The 12,635-nt window shown below is 40.3% G+C and overlaps 1 protein-coding gene across 1 annotated transcript; it reads right to left on the bottom strand.

Annotated features, from left to right (window-relative positions):
• Nucleotides 1–2,735: 2,735 nt before the first annotated feature.
• Nucleotides 2,736–7,833, bottom strand: LOC136494393 (bifunctional L-3-cyanoalanine synthase/cysteine synthase 2, mitochondrial-like). Its single transcript, XM_066490562.1, has 10 exons — nucleotides 7,508–7,833; nucleotides 7,063–7,172; nucleotides 4,885–4,942; nucleotides 4,420–4,683; nucleotides 4,159–4,296; nucleotides 4,029–4,080; nucleotides 3,861–3,940; nucleotides 3,711–3,770; nucleotides 3,124–3,204; nucleotides 2,736–3,032 (listed from the first exon to the last, which is right to left on the bottom strand). Exons 1-10 carry the CDS (start codon nucleotides 7,697–7,699, stop codon nucleotides 2,934–2,936), a joined length of 1,134 nt encoding a protein of 377 aa, XP_066346659.1. The 5' UTR covers nucleotides 7,700–7,833; the 3' UTR covers nucleotides 2,736–2,933.
• Nucleotides 7,834–12,635: the final 4,802 nt, after the last annotated feature.

The following is a 12,635-nucleotide window of genomic DNA, read 5'->3' on the forward strand; positions in this document are numbered from 1 at the left end:
TTAGATTTCTATTTAAATGCTTTGGAAATTTATAACTTGCTCAAAATAGCTCCAAATTTGTTGAAATAAGTTTTGCTAGGTTTCTTGTGACTAGATCTATCTGTTAAAAATATTTCATGTCAAATTTGTGATACTTTTCTGTGTAGCTTTATTTAAATTGAATAAATGCTGAGTTCTTAGAAAATGTCTAATAAATAGAATGTACATCAGAAAAATATGATTCCTAGTTGGTTGATCTATGCTTGAGATATACTTTGTAGGAAAAATATATGTCATGCATGTTCTGTAGAGAAATATTGATGTGTAGTTCAAGTGCCATTAATTGATGATTTTTGTTATTTTATATAGAGAGCAAAAATTGTATAAAACATGTGTATGATAATTTTTGTGCAGTAATTGTTTACTGTGTAGAACATAGGAAAAATACCAAATTGGTGGTTTGACACTTTTTATAGTACAAAGTAATTTCATGCTTAATTATCAACCATAGCTTGTCATTTTTGTGTATGCTATTTTACTTATCCAAATGCCATGGAAATTTTATGGTAGTGTACTTAGAGTAGTACTATGCTACTAAAATTTTCTTAGATTTTCATGAGCACCAGAAATATATGTTGCTGTTGTAGCCCTAGTTTAAAATGAAATAAACTAATCTTCTTTAATGCATGATTAGTTAATAATGTTTGCTTTGGTGTATCTTTGAAGCATCTTAGATTGTTGTGGTGACTTGGCATGTTAGTACAGTGGTTGTAGTAGTAGTATAGTAGTACATGTTCTTGGATGATATTGGCTACCTTGTAGAAGAACTTTACTTCTACTATGTCCAATAAAGTTAAACATGTTCATCTACATTTCATGCATCATGATCATTACATGTCATCTCTTCGATGCACCTATGCATTAGCACTCATACATCTGCATCATATAGGATCGCAGGAGGAGTTGCTAATAGTAGTTCAGGAAGAGCAGACCGGGACAGATCCATAAGAAGTCTAGGCATAGGAGGTGCCAGAGGAAGAGGAGCAAGGAGACGACTTGCCCGAGTGCGTGGATCATCACCCTAGTTCGTTCGAACGAGGCAAGCCCCGGAGCATTCTAAGTCTCCTACTTTATAAAAGCAACTCTTTCTATATATGAGTTTATATATTATTGCATTAAGTTATAGGAGTTGATTGAAACCGTTGATGCATTTATTACTATCCTTGCCTACCTTATTACCTTATTACCCTGTTAGGTCAGAATCGAATAACTGCTTAGCCTTGCTTAGACCGGTAGCGATTGGTGATATCCGGTCACCTACATTATAGGTGGTTACTGGAAGAATTTAATTATGTAAAGAATGATATCCTGGAATTAACCATGTGTGATGGATAATTGGAGACCGGACAGAAAAGTTGGAGGCAACCAGACAGGGTTCTGGGGTGCTGTTAGTTTTCGTCTGTGTCGATTAAGAATCGATCGTTGCTCGTCCCTCTTGTCATGTTGAACGCATGCCTCACATTTAGCTGGCCGAATAAAGTACCTTTCGACCGCGAAGCTAGTGACACTATTCGAGCCGGGATAAACTCGGATTGGCAGACTGGTGCTGAAGGGGGTATGGCGGGGACGCGAAGAGTGAGCCCAAGGTGCGTCCTGGCAGTCGGGCGGTCCTTGGGTAGTGCGGTCCTGGACTTTTATCCCGCGGCTACTTGGAAAGTGTCATTGGTGATCTGTAGCTCACTTGATCGGTGAGTGTGGTTTGTGTGTGGAATAAATCACCAGCTGGTTAGGAATCGATTCGAATCGCCATCGCTCCTGGATAGTGAGCACTTGACTCGAGCTACGACATCATAGTAATTATGATGGAACATTAATGGTTATCTGGATGGTATGAGGTATGCTAAATCTAAGTTGGTAACTGGATGTTATTGGTTAGTCAAGTGATTGCTATAGTACAGGTGCTTACCTAGATGGATATGTCATAATAAAGATAATGCAAAGTACTTAAAATGGTTCCTTCATGATAGCTTATGCTTTTCGCAAACAAGTCAGCGAGCCCACTAAAGAAAGTCTTGCATAATCCTTGGTGTCGCTTTATTTTGGTTTAAGACGGGTAAGTCTAGCTGAGTACTTTCTCGTACTCAGGACGTTGTTCCCATTGTTGTTGCAGATGGTCAAATGTACTACGGCTATTGCATTAACTGCCTGTACCCGGCGATGGGTGACAACTAGGACCAAGGGCAAATGGTCACTCTATATCTCTCATCTAATGCTTTTGTTGGAGATGACTACCTACTGGCACTATATCTGAACTAAAAGTGTATGTGTGGCTTTAAAACTATTTGCTTCCACTATTTCAGATTGAACTTGGTTTGTAATAACTTTATATTCTAAACTCTGATGTATCCAACTGTCATTGCGAACTTTATGTAACATGTGATGGTACTTGCTAAACTTGTACGATCTTGATTTGTTTGTCGATTGGTTTGAAATCCTTCGTGGTTTCACGGACTACCGGGTTATACGGGCTTAAGTTTGCTAAATTATCTGCTTCGGCAGAAGATTTTCCTTAATCTCGTATAATAGTACTCACAGCTTGCATTGCCTCCAAAGTCCAATCTTAGAGTTGCATGCTGAATCACTTGCTGTTGTGAGTTGACTACTACTTGGTGCAAAATTGCATCTACACCTGTTATGCTGGTTTGAACTAAGCCATGTAATGACCCAGAAGCCAAGAAATAACCATCACAAATGTCTAGAGACTAAAGTTGCTCTTTTTCAACATTTTCTATTTTTTTTTTGGTTTTTTACACAAGGTTCACAAATGAGATGACAGACCGATGATAGAAATGGGATGAGGGGAATGGAAGTAAACTGGCAGTTGTAACATATCTGCCGGCGAGTTTATTGTGCACCAAATATCCAGATTCCAGTGCCCTGTTTGATTGGCCAAATTAATCCACTGCCACTGGTTCCATGGCTTCAGCCTCCTTTCTCAACTCATCAAACAGCGCAGACGACAAGTATCGCTCCCCAAGGCTTGGAAGAACAGTCTGTACCAATGGTTCACTGGTCAGTACTCTGAAATTGCCTTCATGTCAACATTGTAAAGCAATGTAAAAGGATTCGATACGTGTCACATACCACAATGAGTTTTCCTTTGTTTTCCGGCTTCTTTGCTAGCTCAAGAGCAGCAACAGTGTTGGCTCCTGATGATATCCCAACCTGCAAATATTTTAACTAGTTCAGTGTCTATTAAAACAATATGCATCTATCTTAATTCAAAATTGGTTCATGGTGCAGCATCCACGTGCCACACCACCTCCAAAACAATACTCCATCCGTTCCTTAATATAAGCCATATAGTTTTTAGCACCAATATTAACACACGGCTTGGGGAAGGATATGAGACCGAGGAAAAAAAAAATCAGGCCATCTTCTCTCTCCCAATCAGATTGCTTCCTAAATCTAAGAGATTGGTTGGGGGCATGTGCTATGTATGGTGAGAAGGTTTTCAAACTAATTGGCGTAGGGAGCTGATACGTATCTATATTTTGGAATTTTCTTTAGAAATCTATATGGCTTATATTAAGGAACGGAGGGAGTATTAAACAATGCTAAATTTCAAAATAGACACCTCAGGATGAAGTTCTAGATTTTGAATGTTTTATTAGGTCTTCCTAATGGCTTTCTTCTTTCTTAAGAGAACACTACTTATTTGTCTCACTTACCAAAAGACCCTCCTTGACTGCTAATTCTCGAGCCATCTTAACAGCATCCTCACTTTTAACCTGTCATATGCCCAATTCAATTACCATTACATAATTACATAGTCTTTGTGAATTTAAAAGAGCATCGACTACAAATAGTTTCAGAATTACCTCAAGAACCTTTTCCATTACATCCATATCCAAAATATCTGGCTTAAACCCTACTCCATTTCCAGTGATGAGGTGAGGCCCTGCAATTAGGTTCGGTAAGCAATATAAAAGATATTAAAACCATGCACAGTGGGGAAAGTAGTTCTTTTATAGAATGCCAAAGCTCACCTGGCTTTCCACCATTCAGAACATTTGCTTCAGCAGGTTCAACTCCATAGATCTGCAAATTTCCATGTACATGCTATGAGATATGAGCATCTAGCTATGAGATTTTTTTCTGTCTAGTCTATGATAGTACCTTTGCATTAGGGTTCTTCTCCTTGAGGTACTTGCCGACGCCCGTGACAGTACCGCCACTCCCGATCCCCATGACGAAAATATCAACCTGTCCAAGTGTGTCCTCCCATATTTCTGGACCCGTTGTCTCATAGTGTACCTGTCAGATTCAGTCAGTAAATCTTAAGAAACAGCATCAACTGGGTACTAAATACTACCTCTACAAAGTGAAACTCATGGCCAGATCAGGCAAAATTGTTAAAGAAGAAGAAAGGGAGAGTACCTTGACATTAGCAGGATTCTGAAACTGTTGAAGCATATATGCACTAGGATGTTTCTCATAAAGCTCTGCTGCTTTTCTCACTGTTCCACCCATCCCTTTCGTTGGGTCTGTAAGAACCAGATTTGCACCGAAGGCCCTCATGGTCACCCTCCTCTCAAGACTGGTGTATGATGGCATCGTAAGAATGAGTTCATACCCTTTTAGGGCAGCCATGAACGCCAAGCCAATGCCCATGTTCCCAGATGTGGGCTCGATCAGTGTGGTCTGTTGAACAAGTGATTTATTTGGTGTGTGTGTCATAAATGTCATCTCAGTGTGCAATCAAGTTAATGCTTTGCTAGAGGGAAAAAATACTGAAATTCGAAGTAGGGTGTTCTTTTTTTTGCAAAGTTGTTATTTCCTCTTATTTGTGAGGTAGATATTAATTCTACATATAATTTTTATGAACTGTTCGTGATAACTGACCTTTCCTGGAGTGATCAACCCCTTCTTTTCAGCATCTTCCAACATTGAAATTGCTGGTCTGGATCAAAGCACACCCGAAAAAGAGTATCAAGATCAGTCGTTGGAATCATAGTTCCACAAGTAAATATGTTACTCTGATGAATTATTTGGCTCTTAGAATAGGCATCGCACGGTTAGCCGTGCATGGATCATATGCCAACATGATCGTGAAGTTTCTCATAATGAACTACGACACCAGCAAAAGGGGAGGATGCAGCGAGTACTTTTCAGATGAAGATCTTCAAGAGCATATCAGTTTGTAGATAAAATATAAAACAGACTAGCAGTTGAAGATCGATTTTTGGGAAACAATTATCAATTGGTATATGGGTGGTAACATATTAGCACTTCATTGAAATTATTTTTCAAATTTTATTCATAACTGTAGTGCATACTTTCATCTATCCACCTAATTACACTATGCTATCACAATTGATTTGTTGATTATTACTCAACCAAATGTATCAGATTCAGACAGTGACAACCCTTAAATTTTCACCAAGTTACATATGCAGTCATATCCCATCTCCGGTTATTTCCATATGTACTCCATACATTAACATCCTAGATCCCTGTATCCTGCAACTGGGGGCAATAGTTGATCCAATTTTGAAAGTGATAGATGGACTCCCTTGCAAATGAAAAGAAAAAGAAAAGAAACTGGACTAATCTGGTGTCTAATCGTCTTGGCTCATGAGCTCCCATGGTTCGTTTTCCTTGACTTTAATGGGCAGACAGGACATTCATCCCCAATTGCTATCATCTGCCGAAAGCGATAAGATGTTGTTTTCTTAGGGCCTGTTTGGCAGGGCTCTGGCTCCTCTGAAAATGGCTCCGGCTCTGGCTCCTCTGAAGGAGCAGCTCCTCTAGGAGGAGCTGAAGCCGTTCTGGAAAACATTTGGCAAAACGGCTCCTTCGCACTAGACGACGTGAACCCACAGCAAGGAGCCGCGCGAAGCTCGTTTTTGAGGCTTCTCCTGCACACGCAAAAAATGGCTCCGGCTCTTGACCGGCTCCCCATGCGGAGCCCTTTCTAAAACAGGTGTTTGGCACAGCTCCTGCAGGAGCCGGAGCTGAAGCCCCTGCAGGAGCCCTGCCAAAGAGGCTCTTAATTCTTGCATCAGGCACTCTTGAATGTTACTGTCAGTAGTAGTATTATTACTCCAGACACCAAATATTGGTCCCCATAAAAACCCAATAATGGTCCCCATTTAAAATCACTATCCATCATTACCGCAAATTTCCATTCCATATATTCATTCCTTATACACCACAAGTTGGGGTCTCTCTCTATCCTTTCGTCCATGCCCATTATCCTTTAGGGAGGATAAGTCTACACCAATATAAATGCGGTGTTAGTCTTATTCTTGAAAAGTACTCTATATGCATGTTTGTGATGGAACGAAGGTGCATCAGTCTTCATCTCTACTGTCAGTTAGATATGCCTAGGACCAACGTGAGCCCTTGGAATTCAGTTAGTTTTACTGATGAAACTGGACTTTGGAGACTCCACAATTAATATCTGAGAAAACCACTTCCGTATTCAACATTATGTTGATTCAATTGGAAAGTCGAAACAAAAAAAATTACCCGAATTCCAGTTTTGAAATATGGATATGTTGGACGTGGACGTTGAGAGTGAAAGTATACATGAACATAAATGGGTAATTTCCATATATATCCGAAAATAAAAATGAATCTAATAGACACACACACTTACACAAATTGGACCCCTAATAAAGATTAAAGAGTACATCATCCGTCCCACGCTTTACTCCATGGTGGAACAGAGAGAAGATTTGCGGTCCCCTCTGTTTGATTAATGGCCGGAAGCGACAATCCAATAAGCTTTTAATATATATATATATATATATATATATATATATATATATATATAGAAGAGAACCTTTTACTATTCTGTAGGAGTATTAGTATTTTGCAAGTATTGAACCAACCAATGCAACCAACCGGCAAGCTAATAGACAAATCCCAACAAATTACTAATAGACAAATGATAACCCGTACAGTACGTAGCTGTTTTTGGCGTTAGAGTATTGGGTTGGAGTTGAGAGATCCTGCGTGTGGGCGCTACTAGCAGTAGATTAATTAAGGTGGGATCAGAGAAGGAGGACTGTCGACCTATCTTTGACGCTGAAGGAGGGCTGCAGGAACTCGAGCTTGGCAGCGATCCGGGCGCCGCATCCCTCCGTCACCTTGTTCAGGTACACCATCGGGGTCCGACCAATCAGCTGCATGTAGATGTATTATAAATATAATATACGGAGGATAAATTAATCAGACCAAAACCAATGAACCACAAGATACGTAGGAGTAGCTAGTTGATGGGATCTTTGCCCTATTTATTTTATTGGCAAACACAGAGGTAATAAAAATTAAAGAAGCCGTAAATAAACACCGGCCGTGGCCCAAGATATTACTACCAGGGTAGTCCGTCGCTACGCTGCATTTTAATTCACTACTAAACACGTACTAGACACATAATTAACTGATGATGTTGAGGCTGTGAGCCTGTGACGGTGGAGGATTATACTGAATCGAGTGAGGACTGAGGATATATATGCACCTGGGACGCGGAGTCGCAGATCTTGAGACCCGGCAGGGCGGCGGCGGCCGTGTGCTGGTGGTGGTGGTGGGACAAGAGCGAAGAGTCCTGCAGCGAGGCGGGCGCAACCGAAGCTGCTGCTCCTCCCTGGTGGAGGAGGCCGGACAGCGGGGAGCTCCGCCGCCGCATCACCCTGGCCAGCACCCTCTCCATTCCTCCTCGATATGATAGCTTAGCTAGCTGTGACTAGTGAGGGAGAGGAGAGGAGAGGTGGTGGTGGAGGAGAGAGGGAGGAGGAGGAGAGGGCAGGCCAGTCACCACACCGGTGTGTTGTGCTGTGTATGTAGTCGCAAGCACTGGCAGCGTTGGGCTGCTAAAATACCCGGGGGCGAGGCGAGGCCAAGAGGGTTCTGTGTGTCGTCTGTGATTGGTTTGGTTGGTGAGAGACGATCCAGCACGTTGCATTTGCTGCTGCGTACAGCGTACAGTACTACTGGGGGCCCACTAGCCACACACCTCGCTCGTGGGCTGCTCCGCTGTCGATCTCCGCCGGCAGGGTGCAGGACTGCAGGTGCAGTGCACCACGGATCGCAACAAACTTCGTCCAAGGCACATGCACGAAAAGGCATGCATGCATTCCACCCTCGCTAGCTGTGTGTGCCACTGTATATCATTTCCGTCTATCGAATCAACCACCGTTGACATTGACCATCGACCCATCGACGTACTCGCTACGTCTCTAAAGAAAAAAAGAGTCGTTACGTGAATCGTATTGGTCAAACTTTTTTTTACTAGGTTTATAGAAAATACGTGCAATATTTATAGAAAATCAACCACCGTCGACATTGACCATCGACCCATCGACGTACTCCCTCCGTCTAAAAAAAATAAATGTCAAACTTTCTCAACTTTAACTAGGTTTATAGAAAACACGTGCAACATTTATATCTCTAAATAAGTTTATTATAAAAGTATATTCCACGATCTACCTAATGCTACTAATTATGTACCATAAATATTAATATTTTGTAAAATATATTTGGTTAAAGTTAAAAGTTGTTGACTTTTGGGAAGCAAGAATAACTCTTTTTTAGAGACAAATGGAGTATATAGATGGATACATGCCATTCAAGGTAGTAATCTTTTTTTTCCGCCTTTTCCCTTTCCTCTTCTTAGAGCATGTGTAATGTATAAAGCCTAAGTTTTTTTTCTTTTGTTAAAAGATACTCAGAAGAGTATCCCATATCTGATATATATATTAAGAAAATCAACGGCTAGTATAAAAAATGGACATCATGACACAAAACGGTCTCTACAAATTAAGAGTACATCAAAACCCTATCCGTTCGTCTTCTTTCTTTGATCGTCCATTGTCAATTGAACTTGAAAATCGAACTATAAACACAGCAAAGAAAGCGACACTTGCACACACTCCCGCCAAATATGGCTACGAAAAATCTCGCAAAAACCATGCTTGTCGTTGACAACGAGATCTAGTATCCACTATGAAACCTTTCACCATCGGTTGGAGAAACCGTTCAACAAACGCAGGTTTACAATCCTTCACCATTAGAACAGAGTATTAGAGATGTCGTACTTTGCTATACAACAGATCAAAAAGAAGAGGTCGAAACCACCACATTAAAATCTAATCGATCGCTTCCCTTGACCAACACACCAGCTGCCAAAATCCGAAGAGAACAAATAGGTCAATCTGTCAAGCCATACTCTCATCACAGGCCATTCGTCGACGCCAAATTGAATTTGGTCGAGGTAGAGACATACTAGAGTGACATTAATACAATGCACCATCATCGTCGCCACCTCGTTGATGACACCAGAAACCAAACCCTAGATGAACAAGGAAACAATAAAACCTAAATCGACAAAGGGATCAGATCCTTGCTCCTCTAGCCACCGATGGGTCGCCCGCTGGAGAGAGAGAGAGGAGGGGGCCAATGCAAGTGTTGGCACGGGGGAGAGCAGCGGTTGTATAGTCATGGGGGCGCCATCGATTTTTTGCGTGATGCAAGTGGTTTTTATGGGTACACCTTAGAGAAGTAGGCTTTAGTTATTTCTAATAAGCCACAATCCCGCTTGGAATTAAAAAAGAAAAGGATCTCAAAGCCCAATAGCTTCTTCCTGCAACAATCTCATCCGCTTTATGCGCCTTTGCACCAGTTGCTCCTCCCTCGAAGCTATGATGACCCGTGGTAATGATGTTTATCACCGCCAGTTATGAATTGGTGGTGTTAACCTTGACTGATTATTACTACCCACTTTCACAAACTCCGAGAAAAACCGACGGTGAAGGAAGGTTATGAATTGGTGCTCGGAAGTGGGATGGAGTTTTTGCAGTAGTGTATATGGACTATTTTGGAGGCTTTATGGACTGTTTTTTTTTGTAACAAATTGTGTGGCTACCCTTATTACTTTGGGTGAAATTGTCGGCCGGAAGCAATGTACGTTTACTGTGATCATATCGTACATGCATGACTCCATTGTGTGTTTCACGTACACGCTCATAAAAGAAGCTTCATATTGTCACGTCACAGTGCACGTGCTCATCCGTGAAGATATACAATTTCGTTGGATATTTATTCTCTCTTGAGATGCATGCGCTAGACAGATTTTGTCCATCTTTGGCACTCATTCATCATGTACCTCCGGCTTCGATCATCACATAGCGCGCTACGTACGGTGGTCACTACACAGTGTGAAGTCTAGAGCCAGAGAATGTGGGTGAGTTTTGCTAAACGAGGCAGCTCTTATTAATTTGGCATTGCAACCTACGCATGTGCTACTATACTAGAAGCACACGCCATCAGTCAGTAAAGTTTGTTGGATACAATATTTTCTTGTTTTACAAAACAGTTTTGCAAAATAATTTGGTTTGAGAATCCCATAGGGGGTTTGAAAACATCAAACTTTGTAATTTCTAAAAGATAGTATTTCTAAAGCAATGCTATTATTGGAGTTTCAGAATCTTTCATTCTAAGCCTCTTTTATAAATCTCGGCAAAGCTTTCAATTTCTTCGTCTAATATAAATCGCGACAAAGCTTTTACCGTCCCTTCTAAAAAAAATCTCTTTTATTTTCTTGCTCTATACTCACCCCTCCTGTTATATATATATATATATATATATATATATATATATATATATATATATATATATATATATTAGCTGTGGCGAGCTATACATAGCAATCATCGTATGTTCAGTTTCAACACAAAAATAAAAAGTTATATTTTACAAGTTTCAGTGTTGCCGGCAAGCCATGTGCAGCAAACGCCCAGCTAAGCTATATATTGTATGGCCACAAATAGATCTTGTTATGTTAAAGTTTCCCCGCATAACGATCTGAACTCAAAAGTCTGAGACAAACAAATATGGCAAACAAGCTCTAAACAAACATTGCAATTAGCTAGAATTAGCAAACAAGTAAGGTTCAGATTAGTCCTCTCAATGCATTTTCTTCCCCACAGCAACACTCCCCTTTCCCCAGGTTTTTACCACAACGATTGTTTGTTTCACTAGCTACTATAAAAAGAATTGTCATGCTTGTCTCTGTAAGGGCATGTACAGCCCAGCAAGGAACTAGCTTTATTTTTCTCCTACCGCCTCCTAGAAGAGACATAAACTTAGCAAAAAGTGATGCAATGGTTATTAGATCCTGGCATCCTGCTCCAATCCTAAGCGTGGGACCCGTACGTAAATAAATAAAACAAAAACAGTCGCCACTGACTTGTATTATTGGCCAGCTGCATGCCCAGCTTTGAGAGAAACTGTAGCAAATGATTCCTTTATTCTCTTATAGCATTCCCAACAGATTGCTTATTTCCAATCCCCTAAAAATATGTATAGGTGATCTCCAAATTGGGACTTTCAAGCAGGCAGACAAGTTTAATAATTGATTTATTTATTCAGAGATTCATCATTACTTATATGGAACTTGCGGTTCGAGACTTCGAGCCCTTTAGATTTTTTTCCATAATAGCAAATAAATTAATGGCAACAACATGGGTGTACCTACACTGCAAGAATAGAATGATTGTAAGGAGGGAGAATGGGAGAAGAAAATGTGTCCCTAATTTTGGTTTGATTGATTGGTATGGTCGCCATCCTGTCCTTGAAAGCAAGTATAACAACAAACAGATAATGCGATCTCGTGCACAGCGTAGGCTTGTGTATTGTCGTGATATCCGGTGCACATGACATGCAGAGCACCACATAAAAAGCTACGTAACCAGAAAACTCAATATGTTTTCATATAATTTTAGTTAAATATGAGGTGGATTGACTTTGGACTAATGAAAATATGTTATATTTTAGGACTGTGAGAGCATGGGAGGATCCAACGGTGGAGCCCCCCCCCCCCCCCCCCCCCCCCCTACCTATACCGAAGAGCTGTGGAAAACACTGTAGAGCCCATATGAATTTTTAGGTAAAGTTCTATAGTGCAGGGGGGCTGAGACTTAAGATCGAGTAGCAGTCTAAGTTATGCGTTGTTCAGTCTCCCCTAAAATATTTACGGGATCCGCCGCTGTGTGGAAGTACACCATATCTTCGATAAAATAAAGATACACACTATATCAAAATAAATACTACAAAATCATGTATGTAGAAAAGCTAAGTTTAAATAACTTACAATTTAGAGTAGAAGTCGTACTTATAGTTTATAATGGAAGCATCAGTAGCAGTCATGATTCAGTGGCATGTATATACACGACGTAAAGGAACAAACAAACAAATTTATGCATGTCCCAGGAGAGTAAGGGCAAACTTAACAACGTCGCCGGCTAATCCAAGTCATGTGCGTCAAGCCAAGAAGGTATCAATCCCCTTCTTCAGACAGCGGATCTTGATGCGTCCCGGCCCTGTTGTTCTTATATACCCCATTATCTTATATATTACAAAAAAAAAAGAGAGAGAGTATGTGCTCCGATCATATATATATATATATATATATATATATATATATATATATATATATATATATATATATATATATATATATATATATATATATATATATATCGTACGGCCAGAGTTGATTGATTGATTTATGTTTGTTTGATTTGATTTGAAGTGGATTTATTTACTTATTATATGGCCTGCGTATCCTTGATGGCTAATAAGGAGATGGA

This window comes from Miscanthus floridulus, chromosome 11, assembly GCF_019320115.1.
Source record: "Miscanthus floridulus cultivar M001 chromosome 11, ASM1932011v1, whole genome shotgun sequence".
Taxonomy (NCBI): Eukaryota; Viridiplantae; Streptophyta; class Magnoliopsida; order Poales; family Poaceae; genus Miscanthus; species Miscanthus floridulus.